This window comes from Agelaius phoeniceus, chromosome 14, assembly GCF_051311805.1.
Source record: "Agelaius phoeniceus isolate bAgePho1 chromosome 14, bAgePho1.hap1, whole genome shotgun sequence".
NCBI lineage: Eukaryota > Metazoa > Chordata > Aves > Passeriformes > Icteridae > Agelaius > Agelaius phoeniceus.
The window spans coordinates 5600066-5621990 of record NC_135278.1 but is presented as its reverse complement, the minus strand read 5'-3'; the positions used below and the strand labels follow the sequence as shown (position 1 = coordinate 5621990).

Sequence of the window (21925 nt, the reverse complement as noted above, 5' to 3'; positions counted from 1 at the left end):
GGTAGCAGAACACTTTGAAGCACTTAGCAGTAAAATTAACTCGTGGTGCTTGAAAAATTCCTGAGTACCTACATCTATTCAGCCATCTCTGACCTTTACCAAGGTACATGTCAGCCAAGTGTGATGTAAAGTTACATGCTTTCCCAGGATCTCACTTCTGTGGAAGGGGCTGTTCCAAATTCTAAGCTATGAATTTATTACTCTTATTGTGTTATTTCCTGTTGCGTTTAATCTAATATACAACATGGACCAGAAGCAAAAATAGGAAGAGTCTCTTGGCACATTACCTTGGTTTTTGCCTTAAGACCTGGCTGGTTTTCCAGCCCTTCCTTTTCCTACTCCTTTTTAGACCTGAGCAGAAGTACATTCCTTCAGCAATATTTACTGTTGCATGACCATGTTTCCTAACTACATTTTCTTGTTCTTATGTCTCCCCAGATGTTTTCTCCACCAATGCATTGTGAATCTAAAGCCAGCCCTTCCCCTGAAAAGCCAGATCCTGAAAAGGAAGGAAAGACTCTGCTGAAGGATAAGTCTGTGGAAGGAATGCTAGCATCCCTGTATGACCAGCCTCGGCACATCCAGTATGCAACACACTTCCCTATTCCTCAGGTACAGGACCTGCTTCTAACTGCTCCCCTGCTGTTGCCCTTGTCAGGAGGCTGCTGTCTCTCCCTACTGTGGCTGGCTAAGGAGCAGCCCTATTTTTCTGGATGCCTCCTTGCTTATTCCCAGAGAAGCTTCTGAAATGAAGGTTTTCTTTTTCTTTCAGAGATGCAGATGTGAAACAAGATTAGAGCATTCAGCCTTGTAGTTGCTAATGCAGTTGTCTCTTTTGATTCCCCAGGAGGAGTCATGCAGTCATGAGTGTAACCAAAGGCTGGTGGTTCTTTTTGGGGTTGGAAAACAACGGGATGACGCTCGGCATACGATCAAGAAAATAACCAAAGACATTCTAAAAGTCTTAAACAGAAAGAGCACTGCAGAGACAGGTTAGTAGAGCTTGAGACACTCCTTTTTGAACTAAGAGCATCTTTCCAGTTGGCTGATTCCCTTGTCTGGAGTCTCACTGTGAAAGGATTTTACTCAATCTACAGTGTCTGGTAAGAGGTACTAGTGAATGAGTCTGGAATGGTGCTCTGTTTTCAAACATACTAACCAGCAAGTAAGACAGTTGATTTCCAGCTGGTAATATCTGTTTAATTAGCTTGTCTTCAGAAGAGAATTATGTCATACAATGTTGAGAGTGAGACCCTGGCCAAAACTATGGCTTTTCATATTTTATTTTATTTATTTTTGCATTTGGATCCTTGTACAGGAAGCAGCAAGTACTTTGCCAATGCATATTTGGCAAAGACTTCACTAAATGTATCATTCTGTTACACTTCAGGCATGTGCTAAACGTGTAGGATAGGAAATTTGGATAGCTGGGTCAAAATCAAAAGAAAGTGTCTGATGTTCAACAGCTAAGAGCCTGGCTACAATTTTTCTTTCTTAGTGTGATGCCTTAAAGGCAACTTAAAATGTAGTGAAAAGATGATGCTTTAAAATGTGGAGTACTCTGACAAAGAAACTTTTGTGGCTGAGCATCTCCAGTCCAGAATGCCTTTTTTCATCAGAGAATAGGTATATTTCCAAAGCAAGGCAGAAGGATACTCCAAGGAGTACTTCCATTTGGGATAAACTTGGTGTTTGCCCTACTGCCATTCTTAGGTTAGGGATTCCTTAACTTCTTTTTTTTTTTTTTTAATTAAAGATAGTCCTTAATCAATCAACCTAAGGTCTAGGGCTTAGGCCTTTTGCCTGTGCTTCATCACAGGGGCTGATCTTTCTGGGGAACTGTCAGAAGCTGATGCCTGATGTTTAATCCTCTGGTGAGGAAAGCAGCCTAATACTGTTTTTGACGTTTTCAACTTTGGTAGGTGGGGAGGAAGGCCAGAAGAGGAAAAAGAGTAAGCCAGAAGCATTCCCAACAGCTGAAGATATCTTTGCAAAGTTCCAGCACCTTTCTCACTTCGATCAGCACCAAGTCACATCTCAGGTATGAAAATTTGAATACTGCTGTCCTTCTTGGGCCCTGACTGAATCTCTTTGTATTACTGAGAGCAGCTTCCTGGAAGGAGATGAGCCTGCTGAGGGACTCTGTGTTGTCTTGCACTTGCAGGTATCTCGTAATGTCTTGGAACAGATCACCAGCTTTGCTTTGGGAATGTCGTACCACCTGCCTCTGGTGCAGCACGTGCAGTTCATATTTGACTTGATGGAGTATTCACTCAATATCAGTGGTCTGATCGACTTTGCCATCCAGGTAAGAGCAGCATGCTCAGGTGCTCCCTGCAGAGGGATTTGTCCACCTGAGAGGCAGCAGATCTGTGCTGTGATAGTTGGCCTGCTCTGGTCATCACTGGGGACCCTCTGACCTGTGTCATGGAGGTGGTCAGATTATATGGTCATTGTGATGCTTCTGGGCTGCAGCTGTCAGGGAAAGGTTGTCTGTGGCAGATAGTCTTGCATGTTCTATTCTGAGGATTATTCTTCCAAAGGCTTTGGGCTTGTTTCCAAAGGACTTGCATCTCTGTCCCTGATTGCAGCAGGGCCTTGTTCTGAGTGAGAAGGGGATTGTCAGTCCCTGGCACCTTGCCTGCCTTGCTCCCCTGGAAAGATCCTTGGCACATGGCAGCTCAAGCTGCCTTCTGGATCCTGCTAAAATCCTGTTGCTGTTTCTGCAGCCTGTACCAGGTGTCTCTTGAAGCCTAGCTGATGGAATTGTGGCTGTTAGCCTGGAAAAGATCAGAGTGAAACTTCAATGCAGAATAGAACTACCAAACAAGCTGCTTAAAACTGCCTGTGGCCATATCACAATTACCTTCTGATACCCAAGCCCTGACAGCCCCTTGTACTGCCTGAGACATTTTGCCAGCTGTCCTAGGGTGCATCCCTAAGGAGAAAGTGCCTGGCAGTGCCTTTCCTGGCAGGTCCTATAGGCTGTGGGTTTGGTGTGCCTCCTCCCTTTCTGACCATACCTTACCCCTGTGGCTGTTGAAGGGTTTTTCTGTCATTGGGTGCAGTTGCTGAATGAGCTGAGCGTGGTGGAGGCAGAATTGCTGTTGAAATCCTCCGACCTTGTTGGCAGCTATACCACCAGCTTGTGCCTGTGCATCGTGGCTGTGCTGCGGCACTACCACTCCTGCCTTATCCTGAACCAGGACCAGATGGCTCAGGTCTTCGAAGGGTAAGGGCCTCTCCCCTCTCTGTGTAAGGAAATATATATGCTGGGGGTTCACAGGGGGCATGGACATCTATGTCCTTCCAAAAAGGCAGCTATTTGGTGCCTGAGGGCTCAGCTCACTGTGTTTTGTCTCTCTGCAGTCTGTGTGGGGTGGTGAAGCATGGCATGAACCGCTCGGATGGCTCCTCAGCAGAGCGCTGTATCCTGGCCTATCTCTACGACCTGTATACCTCCTGCAGTCACCTCAAAAGTAAATTTGGGGAGCTCTTTAGGTGAGTCTGATGCAGCTGAGCTGCAGTGGGTACTGCCCACTATAGCACCTTGACTTAAACTTTGCTTTTAATCTTGTTTGATGGGATTACTCCTGAGAAATTCCTTGTTTGGAAAGGAATGGAGAACAGAGCAAAGAGCGTCATTAGGTCCTTGTTTATGTCATGGTGCAACTGTGCCTTGTGGTTTGGGGCAGCAAACTCTAAAAAGTGTATAGTGGATTTAGGCCCAAAGGAGGGTGAGTGGATAAATTTACCAGAGGTTTCAAATAATTTATAAGAAACTGAGTCTCCTCCCTACAGAAGAGGAGTACTGATAGAAATTTTGTAAAGTTCTAGTTGATGTGGAAAATAAACTGAATGTTCAACATATCTTAGAATGCAAGCACGGAATGAATAGGAAATAACAAATGTATTGATCTTTATTGGTACACAGCAATCTTGAATTTCAACATGTCCTTTCCCAGAGAGGGTTTGCCTTTGCTCACCAGAATTCAGTGGCCATGTAACTTTTTTGTGTTCCTAATTGCTTTTCTGTCCTGTTAGTGACTTCTGCTCCAAGGTGAAGAACACAATCTATTGCAATGTTGAGCCTTCTGACTCCAACATGCTATGGGAACCAGAGTTCATGATTGACACTATTGAGAATCCATCTGCACATAACTTTACGTACACCAACCTGGGCAAGAGCCTCAATGAGAACCCAGCCAATCGCTACAGTTTTGTCTGTAATGCACTGATGCACGTGTGTGTGGGACACCACGATCCTGACAGGTGAGAGGCAGAGCTTTCATGGTTCCACTGAGAAATTAAATTCTTTATGTGAGGGTAAGGAAACCAGTGGCCATATCTTGGCTGTCTTGGGGTGTGAAGAAGGAGGAGCCAAGGCTGGGGTCCCTTAGAAAATCACTGACCTGATGGCATGCATGAGTAGCAAAGCTGACCCTCTCCTTTTTTCATTATTTATTTAACAGGGTGAACGACATTGCTATCCTGTGTGCTGAGCTAACTGGCTACTGCAAGTCTCTAAGTGCCGAGTGGCTGGGTGTGCTCAAAGCTTTGTGCTGTTCCTCCAATAATGGGACCTGTGGCTTCAATGATCTCCTCTGCAATGTTGATGCAAGTGCAAACATTCAAAAGGGGAAAAGGAATTGAAGCAGGAGTGGAGGGATCCCTTGGGAGAAGGCAAAAGTGAACAAGGGATGGAGGCTTTGTCTTCTGAGGGCAGGGAAAAGGCTTTGAATACCAGGGGCTGCCATTGGTGTTTGTTGCAGCCTGGGCAGACTGTGGACATTGACCAGGGGTTATGGGCCCTTCTGCCACCCAGCTCCTAGGAATTGCTGACAGAGGGAATGAGGTAGAGGCTGTTTGGATCACTGGCTGATCTCTCTTTCAGGTCAGTGACTTATCTTTCCATGATTCCTTGGCCACCTTTGTTGCCATTCTCATTGCCCGGCAGTGCCTGCTGCTGGAGGACCTGATTCGCTGTGCTGCTATCCCCTCACTCCTCAATGCTGGTAAGTGCATCCCTGCACAAACCTGTCTGACTCTCAGTCCTGGCCCAAAGGCCTGTGCTTAGTGCATACTTGGTGAACTCTATAGTTGTGAAACATGCCTCTAATACTTCTATACTTAATAACTGAATGTGGCACTCTAGAGAAATGTGGGGCTTTTGATTTCAATCAAAAAGTGGTTGTGCTAAGGTTTTTCACTGCCCTGCTCCCTCAAGTTTGTGTGCGAGCTGAAGTAAGCATGGGGATAGCCATGCTGATAACAGCCTCACTGTGTGACCATTGTACTCAGCTCTGAACTCCAGCAGTATGCCTCCTACTGATAATAATGTTCAGTTTAGCATTTTGGCAAGAGCAGCCAGCTGGGCTTACAGCACCTGTGCCACTCTGCCTTATTCTGCCACCAGCCTTCCTATCTCTGCTCTGGGGATTGCAGCATCCGGACTCCTGACAGGGTGAAATTGGAAGGATGGAGCAAGCAGAAAACAGTGCATGTCACTGGGGATAATACTGAAGGATTTGCTTGCTTGCATGTTAATTGCTGCACATGCTCCATATTTGTAAATACAATAAGGCTGCTGCAGCTTCTCAGCTGTCTGCTCCAGGGCAGTGCACTGTGAATAGCTTTTGGATTGAGAGTCAGCTGTCCTGGTGCTTAAGAAATCTCAGTTGTCTCTTTTCTTTACATAGCCTGCAGTGAACAGGACTCAGAACCAGGAGCACGTCTGACCTGCCGGATTTTACTCCATCTGTTTAAGACTCCACAGCTGAACCCATGCCAGCAAGATGGCAGTAAGTGAATGAACCTAGAGCCTTTCTTTATTGTGGAAGTACTAAGGCTCTTGCACTCCAAGAAGAGAGATATGAGACCTTATGGTTAGAGATCATAACCTGCTTGCTTTGAATAAAGCAGGCAAAGCCTGATGCACTTTCTTCATAGGACAAAGAACAGTGTCCTTCCATTTATGTCACTCCCTGGTAGCCAGGCATTGGAGAGAAGGTTCTTGGAGGCAGGAAAACAGCCAGTAGAGGTGGCCTTGCTGTCACTAAGCCATTAGAGTAATGATCGCTTCTTCTTTTGTGTCTTGAGCTTTGTATAGCCTCTTAACTTGGTGCCAGAAGCTGCTGTTTTACAGCACTCCTTTTTTGTGTGATGATGGAAACATTCCAGGAAGCTCTGTTCTTGGCTTCTCACCAGTATCCTGATAGCTCAGATTTCTAAATCCAGCTTGTATTTTAGGTCTAGGGTACTGTTGGAGCTTGGAGTTCATGACACAGGCTCTGCACCCCATTTGGATTTCATGGTTCAGTTGTCACAATGTGATTGGCACTATGCATCTTGAAACTTAATTAAATGGGCCCCATGTTACTGTTAGGAAAGGGACTGGCCTCGGGATTCTCTGAGCTGGATTTTATGGTACTTGCTGGCACATAATTCAGGCAGCTCTGGAGCCCGTGCCTTTCTCTCTGCTGAGTATTGCCTTTCCCCTTTGTCCTCTTTGCAGACAAACCCACTGTGGGAATCCGCTCTTCCTGTGACCGTCACTTGCTGGCAGCTTCCCAAAATCGTATTGTGGATGGAGCAGTCTTTGCAGTGCTGAAGGCTGTCTTTGTTCTGGGTGTGTACCTGTGTTAGCCTGAACCTATAACCATGTTTTTTAGGGGAGTGGGAGAAAGGCACTGTATTGTTCATGTTGGCTGTGCAGAAGGCCAGAGGAGATTTGTTCTGGTGAATATGTGGTGTGTCTGTAGCTGTAAACGTGCTTTGAGTCTGTTGGCTGCAGAGAGGTCACTGATCACAGGCAGAGTTTACAGAATCTCAGGATGTTTTTTGAGTCGGGCTTTGTCGCTAGAGTTGTTGTGTAACACTTGTGCTTTCCTTTTAGGAGATGCAGAACTGAAAGGCTCTGGCTTTTCCCACCCAGGAGGTGTTGATGATCTCATGGATGATGAGCTGGGCACCAGGAAGGCTGGTGGTCGGGTAGTCACTGTAGAAACAGCCAGCTTGGATATTTATGCCAAGTATGTACTGAGGAGTATATGTCAACAGGTGAGTCTGTCCTATCTCTAGGTGTGTCCTTATCCCTTCTGCATACAGATAGATATATCTCACATGCCTTTCTTCAGGTTGGGTTTGGCACATATTTCTTTGAAAGATCAGTGAAGAACCTGCAGTGTTTCTGTCATGTGACAGTACTGAGGATTGCTCACTGTTAGCAAAACACAGAGACAAGCAGTGCTCAGGAATTAGGTGTTGCAGTGTTCAGGGACTGCATCTCCTTTGCTTTGGCAACAGCACAGGGCTCCTGTCCAAGGAGGGGAGTGCTGGAGTGGTAAGCTGAGTTGTGTGCTGAAGGCAAAGAAGATCAGCATGAGAAAGACAGACAGATGGTTTATTAAAATGATAAATGGTGTCTTTCAGGATGCAGCCTGAGTGTTGCTTGCAGCTAGGCTGTTAATGTATCCCTGGGCTTTGCATTGCCCTGTTTAGTTAATTAAAACAACAACAGCAAAAGCCTTTTGCTTAGCCTAATCTGACAGCACCAGTATTTCTATTCCTTTGTGAAAAATTGACACTTGAGGAGCTGAAACCTGGCTAATAATGTTGCAGAGTAGAGTGGCCATGCTGTATGAAAATGGATGTTGAAAGGTATCCTTAGCCTCGGTTATAAGTTTATTCTCTCAGCAGGAAAGATGTGGTGTTACAATCTGAAACCTGTATTTTATTTTACTAATGTGTACACCCACCATTAGTGCTGTGTGTTGTCCTCAAGCTATTGTTTATTAATTGGCTGACTGCATAGCAATGTTATCACCTTACAAAAAAGGAATTGGAACCACCTATTTTTAAATATAAATTCAACCTTCTTTGAAACCTGACTGTAGCATTTGCAGAAGTAGATATTCCCTTGCTGGTCAAAGTCTATATAGGAAGGACTCAAAGCAAGTAGAGGTGTTTATGCACAGCAGGGAGTAGCAGTGTCAGGTATCACTGCTCATACCAGTTGTTGGCAGCAGTGGTTATGTAGAAGTGAACATTCCAGCAGACACCCATGAGTTACCACCAAATTGTGCCAGAGCTCCTGCAGGCTTCCTGCAGCTGTAAAGGGCTGGTAAAATGCTGTGTTTAATATTAGCACCTCTTCTGTGAGCAGTGAACTTGCACTAATAATGTCTTAAATTGTAGGTTATGATTTCTCAGTCTCAGGTATATATTTTGTAATCGACTTCATTGTGAGGGGATTAGGAAAAGGAGCAGATTATAATTAATTTAAAGGTTTTTTCATAGATTCCTAGAACAGTTTGGGTTGGAATGGACCTTAAAGATCATGAGCAGGGCCACTTTCACTATTCCAAGTTGCTCAGGGCCCAACTTGGCCTTAAACACTCCCAGGGATGGGGCATCCTCAGGTTCTCTGGGCAGCCTGCTCCAGTGCCCACCTCTCAAACCTGTCTAAGTCCCTCTGGATGTTCCCTTCCCTCCAGCATGTCTTTCATTCGTCTTTGTACCAATAAAGTGGATTGGAAATGAAGTCTGAGTTCTTGCAAGAAGCTGAGCAAATGATAACAGGAGTCTTCCCAAGGAAATGTGTATTACCTAGGCAAGAAAGAGAAGATTATTATCAAGACATTGTGATGTAGCAACACTGAAGGGGAAATGTAATGGAGAGGTCACCACATCTCATGTACAAACTTCATCTGGAATGAAGATAATGATCTAGGCTGTGGTTTCACAAGGATTTCAAACCAGAGTTTTGACCTTTTCAGTCTTTGTGCTTCAGTGCTTAGTTTGCTACCCACTGCTGAAGGGTATTTCCAGCTTTCTAGGCATAGCATCAGCACCTGTGCATAATGAACTGGATCCTCATCTCTTCTTTTGTTGTCACTTCTCAGTGGAACAATGCTCTGATCAGGCTTCCTCTGCAGATGCAGAAGTGCTTATATAGCAGTCCTCTGTTGATTTTAATTCAATGAATGTGCCTAATTTTAAGTATGAAAAATTTCTCTACTAACAAATGCTGCAGGTTAACTGTAAATTGAGTGAAGTACCTACCTCATGTTTGGAAACTGCTTCCCTTATTATTATCATACATTTAGGGAGCATCAGCTGAAATCAAGAGGCTGACAATAATAGTCTTCTGTCTACCTTCTCATAATATGTGATTTTATAAGGGGCTTGCATCCAGTCAGTCATTTTCCTTTCCAGAGTCTGAGAAGTAAAGTAATCAGTTTTTACTAAGTTTGGCAGTGTGTTTTCCATCACTATTTGAGAATTAAGGTGTATGCTTTTCCCAAGATGTGTTCTGGTTTAGTGCTAGCTGCAACCCTGAGTAACCTAACTTAGGACAGCTCCAGAGCTTTGTTGTGCTGGAAATAGACCAAACAATTTTAAGTGATCCCTTCTGATCTTCTGAACCCAAGTGGCATTGTTAAGGGAGCCAGGACATGGTGTAGTGACTGTATACTGTTAAATCACACCAATATTTTCTCAAAAGAAAGAGCAACTACTGTGTTTCATTACTGCTGACTTGTCAAAGTTTGTTTCCTCTGTTCTGATTACTGTGCTGTGCCTGACGCCTGCTGAATCAGGATAGTACAGTTCATGAAGAGAAATGATTATCAGGCATAACTGCATAGTAATAAGGCTTTTATGATTTTGATGTGTTCCATGCATCTCTCTGAGACTGAAAGCAGGGGCGTTGGTTTGGAATCAGACATCAGCTTCACTGTGCTGACTCTGCCTTCGTCTTGCAGGAGTGGGTAGGAGAACGATGTCTGAAGTCCCTCTGCGAAGACAGCAATGACTTGCAGGATCCTGTCCTGAGCAGCACACAGGCTCAGAGGCTGATGCAGCTGATTTGTTATCCACACCGGCTCCTGGACAATGAGGAGGGAGAAAATCCTCAGCGGCAGAGGATTAAGCGCATCTTACAGGTGCAGCTGCTGGCAGAATCTGAGTGTTCTAGTAATTGCCTCATGTAATTGCAGCCCTCTGAGGGGTCTGACACTCATTATGGTGGGACCTGAGGATGTGGGTTGGTGTAGTCTGAACTGAGATAAGGCATTATGTGAAGTGTGTATGTGTGTGTGTGTGTTACAGAATTTGGACCAGTGGACCATGAGGCAATCCTCGCTGGAGCTGCAGCTCATGATTAAACAGACAGCAAGCAATGTGAGTTTCTGCTCAGAGGGGATCATACAGGGGAGGATGAAGTGGCTGCTCGTGAGTTGGTGGGGAGGTGGCCTGGCAGAAGTGGGGATAGGGAGAAAGTAAACAATGAGGGAGTCAGGCTGTGAAAGCCAAGCACGAGAAGGAAGCAATGAGTCTGAGACCCCAGGGGCAGCAGCCATGGGGAAGTTGGCAAACTGAGTTTGTACTGAGTTGAAATGTGGAAGCTGTAGGTGCTCTCAGAGAAGGACTTGACTATCTTTTTGTTCCCTACCTCCAGGAGATGAACTCCTTGTTAGAAAACATAGCCAAGGCCACCATTGAGGTATTCCAGCAGTCAGCAGAGACCAGCTCTGCTAGCTGTACTGGTAATGGAGTCAACAATATCAGTAGCTCAACAAGTGCTACACCTGCCAGCAACAAATCCAAACCCATCCTCAGGTAGGTGTAGAGCCAGCATGCAGCTCTCTTGTAGACAAGTCTGAATCCTAAATTGCATTGCAAAGAGCTTTCCTCTCCTGTTTTGTCACAGCTCCCTGGAGAGATCAGGAGTGTGGCTGGTGGCCCCTCTGATTGCCAAGCTTCCAACATCAGTGCAGGGCCATGTGCTGAAAGCTGCTGGAGAAGAGCTGGAGAAAGGACAACATTTAGGGTCATCATCCCGCAAAGAGCGGGACCGCCAGAAGCAGAAGAGGTGAGTCCAGGGGAAAGGCAGGCAGTGTTTGCTGTGCTGATCCCAGCCTGGCAGTATAGCTCCTTCTCTGTTCTCTCACAGTATGTCCCTCCTGAGCCAGCAGCCATTTCTGTCACTGGTGCTGACATGCTTGAAAGGTCAGGATGAGCAGCGGGAAGGCCTCCTCACCTCTCTGTACAGTCAGGTCCAGCAGGTAGGGGTCTTATTTCTCCCCTCACTTTCCTCAGGAGCTCACCTCTCCAGCAGACAGGCTCTGGAGCATGGCCTCAGGATATTGCTTGTCTTACCCTGTTTGATACAGGGAGCTTGAGCTGACCATCTCTGAGTCACCAGACAGTGAATGATATAAGCTGCTCTCTCTGAACTTCAGCATACAGCTGGTGAGGTCTGTCCTCTCTTCTGTATTTCTTAGATTGTTACAAATTGGCGAGAAGATCAGTACCAAGATGACTGCAAAGCCAAGCAGCTGATGCATGAGGCCTTGAAACTGCGGCTGAATTTGGTGAGCAGTTGCAGAAAAAGAGCTTAACCATCTGGGGTGAAGAGTTGTCTGCCTTCTCTTCCTTTGGAACAAGCACACACTGGAAGGTCTATATATGTCCTGAGGCAAGGAAGTAGGAGAGACACTTGTGCTGCTTTCTAGGTCTTGGGCTCTGAGTAGGACAGGGTGCATGAATAAACTCCCTTGCTCTGTTTCATCAGGATGAAATCCAGAGACTTGGTCTCTTTTGTAGATGTGCCTTCCCCTTTGAATGCCTTTGCAGCCCACAGCACTACCACTTGCATCTGAGGTTTGGCTGCTGACAACAGTCTCCCTCAGCTCTCAGTAGGAATTAAGCTCCTTTAAACCCTGGTTTAAGCTCCTTTCTCACTTCAAAATCTCAGTGTTTCTTGGTGTCCTTGTGACTGAACTTCCTTTCTCTGCCAGGTGGGAGGAATGTTCGACACTGTCCAACGCAGCACACAACAGACAACTGAATGGGCCGTGCTTCTCCTGGACATCATCAGCAGTGGCACTGTGGACATGCAGTCAAACAAGTAACTTGCAGTCTTACTTCTGGTCTATACACTTCCCAAGGGAGGCAGTTGTTAGCATGGCCCCGTTTCTCATGTGAGCTGGCTGTCTCTCTAGATATCTGTCAGAAGTGACAGCTGAAAGAGACTTTGGAGTAATAGCAGGCTACAACTTAGGTCCTGATAGCTGAGTGCACTCTGCCACATTCAGAACTAACTTGGCTTTCCAGATGCAGAGAGAGACACAAGGGAGAGCTGAATCTGCTTTTTAGAGGTGCTGAATGGATACAGAGGAGTCCAGTCTTAATCTGTGATACTGCACCTAATTCGAGTGGGAGTAAAACTCAAGTGTGGTGTATAAGGAAAAGGAAGATTAGTGTGGGAGGTTATTCTGAAGACTGACACTTCAGAATGTGGGGGAAGTCTTGACAATTTAATAGTGTTTGGTGTTGCAATGATGGCAGAAGCTTTTTATCAGTTTTTCAGGTGACTGACCTTTCTGCTCTGACCTACAGTGAGCTCTTCACCACCGTGCTGGACATGCTGAGTGTTCTCATCAATGGCACCCTGGCTGCTGATATGTCCAGCATCTCTCAGGGCAGCATGGAGGAGAACAAGCGGGCATACATGAATCTTGTCAAGAAACTCAGGGTGAGGGACACCAGGACCTGTCTGGGGACCAGAGCGTGCTGTGTTGTGATTGTTCAGCTATGCAGATTTACCTGTGTCTCATGAACAGTCCCTGTTCTGTTTCTGCTGTTTAGATGAAGTAGTGAGGGTGACCCCTATGACTCTGTAGGGCTGAAGGGTGCAAAGGTGAGAAGTAATGCAGGGATGGAGGCCAAAACCAGAAGAGGCATAGGTGGGCTTTGGATGGTTTTTCCTGAAAAATTCTTCAAGTCCTCTTTGTTCTGCTTCTGCAGAAGGAGCTGGGCGACCGTCAGTCTGACAGCCTGGAGAAGGTGAGACAGCTACTGCCACTTCCCAAGCAGACCCGAGATGTCATCACCTGTGAACCTCAGGGATCCCTCATTGACACTAAGGGCAATAAAATAGCTGGCTTTGATTCCATCTTCAAGAAGGAGGTAAGTGAAGCATTTTTGTCTCTATCACAGCTCCTGAGTGCAGGTGTCACCTTGTCCTCTGATGCCTTAAGTCTGCACAGCTTGGGAGGCATCTGTATGCAGTGCCTCATTCCCTGACGAGCCTGAAGTGGCTGGCTGCACGCAGACAAGCTGGCACATAACCATGTCCAAAAAGGGCAAAGCTGGGGTGTTAATGCTTGGTGATAGCATGCTGCTGTGACCTGAGATGTTAACTAAATTTGGGGCTTGTATTTATGGTTATATGAAGTGTAAAGAGAAACACATAATCCTTGTCACATAAGTTAATGGCAGAGCCAGTGTGCAGGAGGCTGGCAGAGATGGAATGAAGGAGACTAGACAGTTGTTGATGAAGGCTTTCAGAAATGACTGCTTGGCCACCTGGAGGAGCAGGGACCATTAGCAAGGGCTCAGACTGTTTACTGAGAGATCTGGATTAGAGCCTGAAGAAAGGATAGAGTTACCCGTACCCTCGCAGAAACAACAATAGGAACTTGAAGATTCTTATCTCTTTTGCTTTAAAGGGTTTACAAGTCTCTACAAAGCAGAAGATTTCTCCTTGGGACCTTTTTGAGGGTTTGAAGCACTCAGCCCCGCTCTCCTGGGGATGGTTTGGGACAGTCCGGGTGGATCGCAAGGTGTCCAGGTTTGAGGAGCAGCAGAGGCTTCTCCTGTATCACACACACCTGAAACCCAAACCCCGCAGTTACTACCTGGAGCCTTTGCCACTGCCCCCCGAAGAGGAAGAGCCTCCTACACCTGTGGCTTTAGAGCCAGAGAAGAAAAGTGCAGAACCAGCCAAGGCTGATAAAACAAGCTCCAATCCTGCCGCCTCCACTGAGGAACGCAAGAAAAAACAGAGCAAAACCAAGAAACGCAACCAATCTGCCAGCAAAACTGAGGTAATGGAGGTCCAGCAGCTCTGGATGTCCCATGTCCACCACTCCTAGTCACAGAACACTCCCTAGAGGCTTTGAAGATGTGATGTGTTTCCTCTCAGATGGGAGTACTGGAGCTTTATCCTGTTCTCTCTAGCCTGGGGCAAGGCAAACACTTTCTTAATCCCTGGTGGGAGGAAAGGAGTCTGCCCAGCTTAGATAAGATCCTTGGCTTCCTCCTGTGGACTTTTCAACCTTTTAATAGTCTTCCTCCATGCATGAATTCCCAGTGCACATTGATCTTTCTTACTGCTTTGTCTTTGCAGGACTTTGTGTTGGGCCCTAGCCGAGGGGTTTCATATGGAGTTGGCATGCCTACAGATCTCTTGCATCACCAGTCAGGAAGCACCATGTCAAGGCTGGCATATGGACAATCTCCAGTGGGTCTCTATGCCCAGAATCAGCCTCTTCCAGCAGGTAGGTGCACCAGAAAACCAAAAGTATTTCACCTCTTTGGGAACCTGTTTTTGTAGATGGTCCTATGCAGGTCCCTGCACTTTCTCCTTTTGCCTGGCATGTCTAGGTACAGTGATGAGCAGTCATTCTGGAGCTATGAGGTGCAGCAGTAGCTGTGACTGCTCTGCCTGTTTCTCTTCCTCTTGCAGGTGGCCCTCGCCTGGATACATCCTACAGACCAGTACGCATGCCACTGGGAAAACTGGTTCAGAGTCGCCCTCCCTACAGTGGTGTGCTGCCTCCAGGGATGGGCAGCATGATGGGCATTGACCCCTCCTACAAGCCAGTGTACAGGCAGCAGCCTCCAGTGTCCCAAGGACAGATCCTGAGGCAGCAGCTGCAAGCAAAGTTGGTAAGTCAGAGCTGTGCTCTGGCTGACTCCACAGTATGGCATGGCCAGGCTGTTTGGTGCTGGCCCTTTTAGCCAGAACTGCCCAACTCTGTATCTGCTCTGGAAATATGTTGTTTCTGGTGCCTGCCTTGTGGGCCCATGTCACTAACAGTTGGAGGAGGTTGTCATAGGGGGCCTCTGGCGAATGAGAGGGGCATGTTCTGCCTGGGGGTGGCAGGTTTTTTAGTGGCCTATTTGTCCCAGGTCAGGATGAAACAGAAGTCATGAGCATTCCTGTTGTGCAGCAATCTCATAGGTTAAGCAGTGAAACCTCTTGTCTGCTTTAGTGGGAGCTGCTGAGAAGAGAGCAGCAGTGTTCCTGCCCTTTGCAGATGTTGGAAAAAGCACTTTTCTCTTGCCTTCCAGCAGGGCCAGGGCATAATGGGCCAGCAGCCCGTGCGCCAAATGGCTCCAACCCCGTCTTATGGAGCACTGCAGCCCTCCCAGGTAAGTGGCAGTGACTGCAGGTAGGGCTGGAATCTGGCTCCAGCACAGGGCAGCAGCTTTGTTCTTGCTGCTAAAGCCTGAAAGCTCTTGGCTCTTCTCCCTAATGAGCTTCCCTGTGACAGTATTTACAGGAGGCTGATGTCCTGTGTTCTGTATTCCTTTTCACCCCATTACTAAAAAAGGCTTTTTTTGTTTCATTTCAGGGTTACACTCCTTATGTCTCCCACATAGGCCTTCAGCAGCACCCCTCCCAGTCAGGCACAATGGTACCTCCTACCTATTCTGGTCAGCCCTATCAGAATTCCCACCCCAGCTCTAATCCTGCTCTAGTGGATCCTGTTAGACAGATGCAGCAGAGACCAAGTGGCTACGTGCACCAGCAGGCCCCTGGCTATGGACACACCTTGGGCAACACACAGAGGTACCTCCTGCCCTGTGGGATGTTCATTATCTCTATTTTGTAAGGTGTTTCCCTGCTCTGCTTGCAGAACTCTAACAGCAAACTGTGAAAACCCTGTTCTCCATGCTGTACTTTGCTTCCTCAGAGAAACATCTTTATCCAGCTTTCTGTCCAGGGAAGAAACATTTGGAAATGCTAGTTGTAGGCAGGAAACTGTGTTACTAGCCAGAGAAAGATGGCATAGAAAAGTATGAGGAAAAATTACCTGGGAAAGTCATAGTTTTGGTTTTAAATCTAACCAGAAGATCACCATCAAAGGGCTAAATCTGAGATTTCCATTGTTCCTGAGCAGGCATAAATGCAGCAGGAAAGCCATGCAGAACAACTGTTACTTAGGGCTTCTAGAAAAACAGTTTGTATTAAACCCTTGAGAGGCCCTTGTGTCCCTCACCTTTCTACAGAGACAGCATGGGTTGCAGGGGGCTCTTTGGGCTGTCTATTGATGTCAGAAGTTGTGTTTGGATTAAAGAAAGCTGTCTGCCTGTGAATCCTTTACTCCATGTGCTTGTCCTTTTCTCTTGCAGGTTTCCTCATCAGTCAATACAGCAGACCCCCATGATGAGTGGGATGAACCATTTGGGTCCACAGGGAGTCCCCTCAGGAATTCGACCCAGCCAGATCCTTCCTGACCAACAGCAGCAGCAGTACCTGAGGCAGCAGCAGCAACAACAGATGCTGAGGGTGAGTGGTTGCTGACAGGAGGAAGGCTGCTAGAGCTGGAGGAGGCTTGTCCAGTGCTGCTTACCTCTGCCCCTCTGTGTCAGGAAGGATGTCACTCTGTTGGAGGCTGGCTGTGGTAATTTGCTAGGCAGTTCTCCCTTCCTTAGAGCTGGCCACTCTTGATGGAGATTCCTGCTGCACTGCCTTGTGCCAGCTACCCAGCATGAGCTAAGAGTCTCTTCAGTCCTCTGGCCTGTGTCCCACCTCTTCCTGCTCCAGCTGAGCCAGTAGATTGTGCAGAAAGTTAGCTGTTGTACAAGTGTGGCAGGAACTAGAAACAAAGTGAAAAGCCCCCTGTCCACAAAAGAGCAGGAAAGTCGTTCAAGATCATCTTTAGGGGCATATCTGCATTTCTGAAGATCAAAATAAGCATTGGTTAGTTTCCATTGGCAAAAAAATCTGGCATGAATCAGTCCATATACTCCATTTCTTACAGCAGATGGTGAAAAACTGATCCAAAGCCAACTGTTAGACCCAGCTCTCTAGGTTCAAAGAAGATCACAAAGCATGAGTCAACAGACATGAGTATTCCATGGATTTGCATTATAATCTTAGGAACATTAAATTCTTACAGGAAATAAAGATACATTTCTAGGAATTATAGAAATTATAGTCAGAGAAACACAGATAGTTTAATTGGTGAATCCAATGCCTTATGACAAGGCCTAGCAGACCTGTGGAATATGGGGAGACTTTACATGGCACAGAGTGCTGAGTCTTTTGTTCAGAGAGTGGCCTGAGCGAGACAGTGGTTCCTGCAGAGAGCTGCAGTCAGCAGTATCTGAGAATTGCTGCCTTGCACTGGACAAGAGAACTGCCTCTGGCATGGTCAGCAGCTTTTAGTCCTTTTGATAAGTAGCACCCCCTGACTATTCACTTTGAGTTTCTTTTAGCATTCTCCATCACTCATATTTAGAAGAACATGCCTCAGACAAATTGCTAACACTTCTCCTAGGTCAGTAACTTCATGTATACCTTCAGCTTTTAGCTGACTTTGCTTGGATGCTTAAAAAACCCACAAAGGTGGAGTGCCTAAGCTATCCCATGACTGGGACTCCTGCTGTATTACCTGGCCTGTGGAAAGGATGGGTGGCCTTTTGATTTGTCTTATGTGGGTTGGTAGACAGCTGCTGCAAGAAGGTAGGACATGAAATTGGTATCCTGGCCCATTTAGTCAGTCATCTGCTTTCTTGTGTACCCAGGTTGCAGCATCCATGTCAGGAACCTGTGACCAAACTGATATAAGTGGGAAAGCTGTTCTAGAAACTCACTCCCTTTGAATTTGAATCCTTGGTCCATTGAATTCTTGATCCAATGTGTTCATGACTGGTTCTTATATGAATTATTACTGTCCACTGTGTCCTGTTTACTGGCTGTTCTTTCTCACTGTTATTTGCCCAATGTACATTCCTAGGGAGCACTTGCAGCTTTCAAAGGTCAGGGTTTTCTAACCTTCTTTCATAAGACACTGTTCCTTCTCCTGATTGTATTTTTGTTTGTTCTCTCAGTCTGCTCAAGGTTTGAACCTTGTCCTTTTGAGGCAGTGACTGGAACTGTACCTACCATCACCACGTTGAGTTTCTTATGATAACATTAGTATTTTTTTATTTCTGCTAGGAATATTTTTTTTTTATCTAGAGAGTTAAAAACTGCTTTGACAGATGGGAGAATTGTCTGGAAATTAAGAGAAATGAAAAACCTTGAGATTTCTGGGTATGTTCTGACTCCAACACACTGAATATTCTTCTCATCATAACTAATTCTGTAAACATTTGGTTTTGAGCACTGAATCCAGTTTTATCCACATCCTTTTATTGAAGTGTAACACCAGCTGTCATGAGTGGCAGGGAAGGACAGCAAGATAGATTGAAGAGTTGGGGGACATGACTGAGAAGGAAAGTCTGAAATAGCTGGATGTGTTGCATTAGAGAGACAAAGACAACAGGAGAGATACATCTCCATATTTTTTATCTTAAAAATAAAGAAAAAAAAAACCTTATCTCTTTTTATCTCTAGGCTGTAGGACCAGAAATGGCCTTAAAACACATGTGAAATTCAGGGTAGAGATTAGGGAAAACTCCAGTAGTAGGAGCTGACCTGGAGTGGATTGTGTAAGGAGATTATAGGAGCTCTGTGGCTACCTCTGAAAAGAATCTGAGAATGAGTCAGGCAAATACTCATTATTCTTTATTGCTGATCTTAACCAGGAGGCAAAAGATGAAGCAGCCAGCCTTTTGAGTCCTTAGATTTCTATTCTTGCACCTGGTTTGCTCCTAGTAATGACCAGTGGACTCGGAGTTCACTTCCTGTCATCTGTCAATACCTTATCCTGCAGAAAGCTTTGTTGCTGTCCGTGTATTTCTCGCCATTTCTCAGCCTGAGGTGGAGTCCTGGTGAAATCTGAGTAATTTAGGTACCTGTAAGGAAAATGGTGCATGAGGTGTTTCACTCCATGGAACACATGGAACATTTCCTCCTTAAGCCCTCGGTGTGCCCCGGTGCCGTGTGCGTTGCCCTGACGGTCCCTTCTCTTTTGTCTTCACAGCAGCAGCAGCAACAGCAGCAGCAACAACAGCAGCAGCAGCAACAGCAGCAGCAGCAGCCCCAGGCACCGCAGCCCCAGCCCCAGCAGCAGCCCCAGGTGTCCACAGTGCCTCAGCCCCAGGCGCAGGGCCAGCCCCCGGGGCTGGGGATGCAGGCTCTGCCCCCCCAGCAGCCCATTGTGAGTGTTCCCTCAGGCACAGGGACGGGGCAGTCCAGCACACATCCAGCAGTGCTCCACCTGCATCCCCCCTTTCTCCCTTCCCTGAGCTTCCCAGGGCCTGTGTGAATGCTGAGCCTGCCAGCAGGTGCTGTGGCTATAACTGTGTTTCTCTCTTTACAGTTCCAGCGCCAGGGCCTTCAGCAGACACAGCAGCAGCAGCAAACAGCTGCTCTGGTTCGACAGCTTCAGCAGCAGCTTTCCAGTAAGCCTGAGTGTTCTTGATCCTGTTGCTAGTCTCCTCCCTGCTGTTTTCTATTGCAGGTACTCTGGGTGTAGAGAAGCGAGGCTGAGCCAGACTGTCTGTCTGAGGACATAAATTATGCTGGCAGGGAGGTGGCATCAGAACTTAGAGCTACCAGCCCAAGGGGGCACAGCAGCAGGGAGGGCAGTGCTTGCCAGGTTGTGAACAACCTTCCAGACCTTCCTCCTGCTGCCTGCAGAGGGACAAGGGAGCTGAGCCTTTGTAGGGATTGCCACACAGCTTTCCTGAAGGGATCCAGTGTGCAGCGTTAAAATCATCTGAGGGTATTTTCTCTGCTGCAGGTGACCTCTGAGGGGCACAGGGAGGCTGTAATTCTGGAGCAGTCACTTGGTAGATGACCCAGAGACACTGTGGTCGTGTTGTGAGCCAGACAAGACTTCTTGGAGGCAGGAGGAGTACTCTAGAAAGTGTAGCTGCACACTTGCTGTGTTTGTGGTAGTCACAGCAGGGTAATGGCATAGATGTTTTTCAGTCTGGCACTGTATTCCTATAATCTGTATTGAATTACTGGCTGGAGGATGACAATACAGAATTCAGGTTCTATGCTGTTCCCTTCTGAATTGCCTGCTGTCACTGTCTTTTCTCACCTTACTGGCTTTTCTGCTGTAAAAATGGCAGAAATGCTATGAAAATGCTCAGAAATGGACAGCACAGTTGATAGGTTTTTTGTTTTATTTTGCACTGAGAGTGAGACTGTGCCAGATCTGGTAATGTGTGGAGTGGGGGACTTGAAAACTGTGCTTCCCTGATGGAAAATTCTTAGTCCTTGTGGCCAAAAACCTCCCCAAACCAGGTTTTAATGTGCTGAGCTTCCCATTAGCTGGATTCACAAATGATAAGTCTGTGCCAAAGGATCTCAGCTGGGACATTCAAATATAGGAAGACCTTGTATAAGAATCTGAATACAGCAAAAGAGCCATATTTTTGTAGCCTTTCTGTACAGCAAATGGAACTGTTGTATCTGCAGTAGATGTGTGGGTCCCATGCAGCCTTGTGTCAGGATTCAGCTTCCATGCTGCCTCCTTGGCTTTGCATCACTTCCCCCTGGAAGCATCTGGAGTTCTCATTTGTAGTGTCAGGGATGGAGTGGAAAGCAGGAAGGTAAACCAAGACCAGCCTGCACAGGAGGGGGACAAGGGTGTTCTGGGCCCAGGATATGCCTTAGGAGGCTCCAGGGTATCCCTGAATGTCCAGAAGAGTTGAGAAGGTAGCAGGCCAGCCAGGTTACACTCAGCTCCTTTTACTTTAGTGGCTTAGGGTTACACATGCTGATGTTTATGTTCAGGAAAAAGGACAACATAATTTTATGTATCAGACAATACTCAAATATACTGGGAGCACTGTAAATCACAAAACAGCAGTCCCACCAGTTTGGAAGTTCATGAGGTTCTTGAATGTAACTTTACCATATTTCCTGCCTTTGTGCCATCTGGAATTCCTTTGGGCCTGTATGGAGATACTGACAGGAAGGCAGGGATATTTTCTCAGAAACCTTTGGTTTCTGGGAGTGCTTTAGGATGAGTGACACTAGCTAGCTCAGCAGCTTGTATGGCTGCAGAAACTGTCTCATTTTATAGAGCTGACTTTCTTTCAAAAGCAGAAATAATGAATCCATAAACACATCTTCCCAGCTGCTTGCCACCTTTCAGGGCATTGTTATGGTCCTGCAATTCCACCATGAGGGATGGAGAGATTTTCCCTGGAAACTTCAGGATCAGGACTAGAATATATCTCTCTCTTCCTGAAAGAATGTGGGATCCTGGCTGTGCTGCTGCTCAAAGGCTCAAGCAGATCTGCAGCACAGGGAGTACCACACTGGTTATATTTTATACTGGTTATATTTTCCTTCTCATGGCCTGTGACACTCCTCATACTGCCCTGGTGATGTGGGGAGGGGAATCTCTTTTCTGAACTAGACCTTGTGACTGTTTAACTCTGTCTTGACCTCAACAGATACACAGACACAGCAGAACAACAACCCATTTGGACGCTACTGACCTGTGGCACTTCAGCCTGATGCAGGAGGGAGACATCACTGTGGATGGATACAGCCTCTTCAGCCTGGCCCACTCTCTGGGGCAGCCCCCACCCTGTGTCCTTGTGTCCCCCAGTGCTGCTGCTGTCTGTCCCACAGGGAGATGCCAGGAGGAGCATTTTATTGTACAGAGAAAGTGTTTTTACTATCCAATTTCTACAAATGTTTATGGAGATCCCTTGTGGCTGATAGTCTCCCTTCCCACTTTGGTTTCAGTTTTTACTCAGTTTTTAGTATTTTTGTTAAAATAATGATTAAGACATTGTAAAATTTTGTACTTTATTTATACCAGATGAACTCCATACTGCAGACATTCTCGGATGAATACAGAGAGCTTACTTTGCAAACTGAGTGTGTATTCAGAGCCTGCCTTTCCTCCTCAGCACTCCTCCCAGTACAGCCCAGCAGCACCCTCCACACATGGTCTTCATCTCTTCCTCAATAGAACTAATGTCTGCATTT

General features: G+C 46.5%; 1 protein-coding gene across 2 annotated transcripts in view; it reads left to right on the top strand.

The window, feature by feature from the left end:
* Positions 1 to 21814, top strand: part of MED12 (mediator complex subunit 12) — a 35133-nt gene extending 13319 nt beyond the window's left edge. Inside the window, exons 15-44 of one of the 2 annotated variants that reach the window (XM_077185863.1) lie at positions 439 to 612; positions 848 to 992; positions 1923 to 2041; positions 2165 to 2308; positions 3069 to 3232; positions 3370 to 3501; positions 4045 to 4272; positions 4473 to 4617; positions 4895 to 5015; positions 5700 to 5801; positions 6515 to 6628; positions 6896 to 7059; positions 9765 to 9944; positions 10111 to 10182; positions 10460 to 10620; positions 10712 to 10873; positions 10955 to 11066; positions 11286 to 11375; positions 11802 to 11911; positions 12403 to 12538; positions 12811 to 12972; positions 13515 to 13892; positions 14195 to 14345; positions 14534 to 14736; positions 15142 to 15222; positions 15426 to 15643; positions 16207 to 16363; positions 18951 to 19124; positions 19287 to 19368; positions 21382 to 21814. In XM_077185863.1, the coding sequence (XP_077041978.1) occupies positions 439 to 612; positions 848 to 992; positions 1923 to 2041; positions 2165 to 2308; positions 3069 to 3232; positions 3370 to 3501; positions 4045 to 4272; positions 4473 to 4617; positions 4895 to 5015; positions 5700 to 5801; positions 6515 to 6628; positions 6896 to 7059; positions 9765 to 9944; positions 10111 to 10182; positions 10460 to 10620; positions 10712 to 10873; positions 10955 to 11066; positions 11286 to 11375; positions 11802 to 11911; positions 12403 to 12538; positions 12811 to 12972; positions 13515 to 13892; positions 14195 to 14345; positions 14534 to 14736; positions 15142 to 15222; positions 15426 to 15643; positions 16207 to 16363; positions 18951 to 19124; positions 19287 to 19368; positions 21382 to 21425 (4425 nt within the window). In that variant the 3' untranslated portion in view covers positions 21426 to 21814. Of the gene's footprint in view, positions 1 to 438; positions 613 to 847; positions 993 to 1922; positions 2042 to 2164; positions 2309 to 3068; positions 3233 to 3369; positions 3502 to 4044; positions 4273 to 4472; positions 4618 to 4894; positions 5016 to 5699; positions 5802 to 6514; positions 6629 to 6895; positions 7060 to 9764; positions 9945 to 10110; positions 10183 to 10459; positions 10621 to 10711; positions 10874 to 10954; positions 11067 to 11285; positions 11376 to 11801; positions 11912 to 12402; positions 12539 to 12810; positions 12973 to 13514; positions 13893 to 14194; positions 14346 to 14533; positions 14737 to 15141; positions 15223 to 15425; positions 15644 to 16206; positions 16364 to 18947; positions 19125 to 19286; positions 19369 to 21381 lie in introns of both variants that reach the window. The other variant, XM_054641189.2, reaches the window with a different exon arrangement.
* Positions 21815 to 21925: the final 111 nt, after the last annotated feature.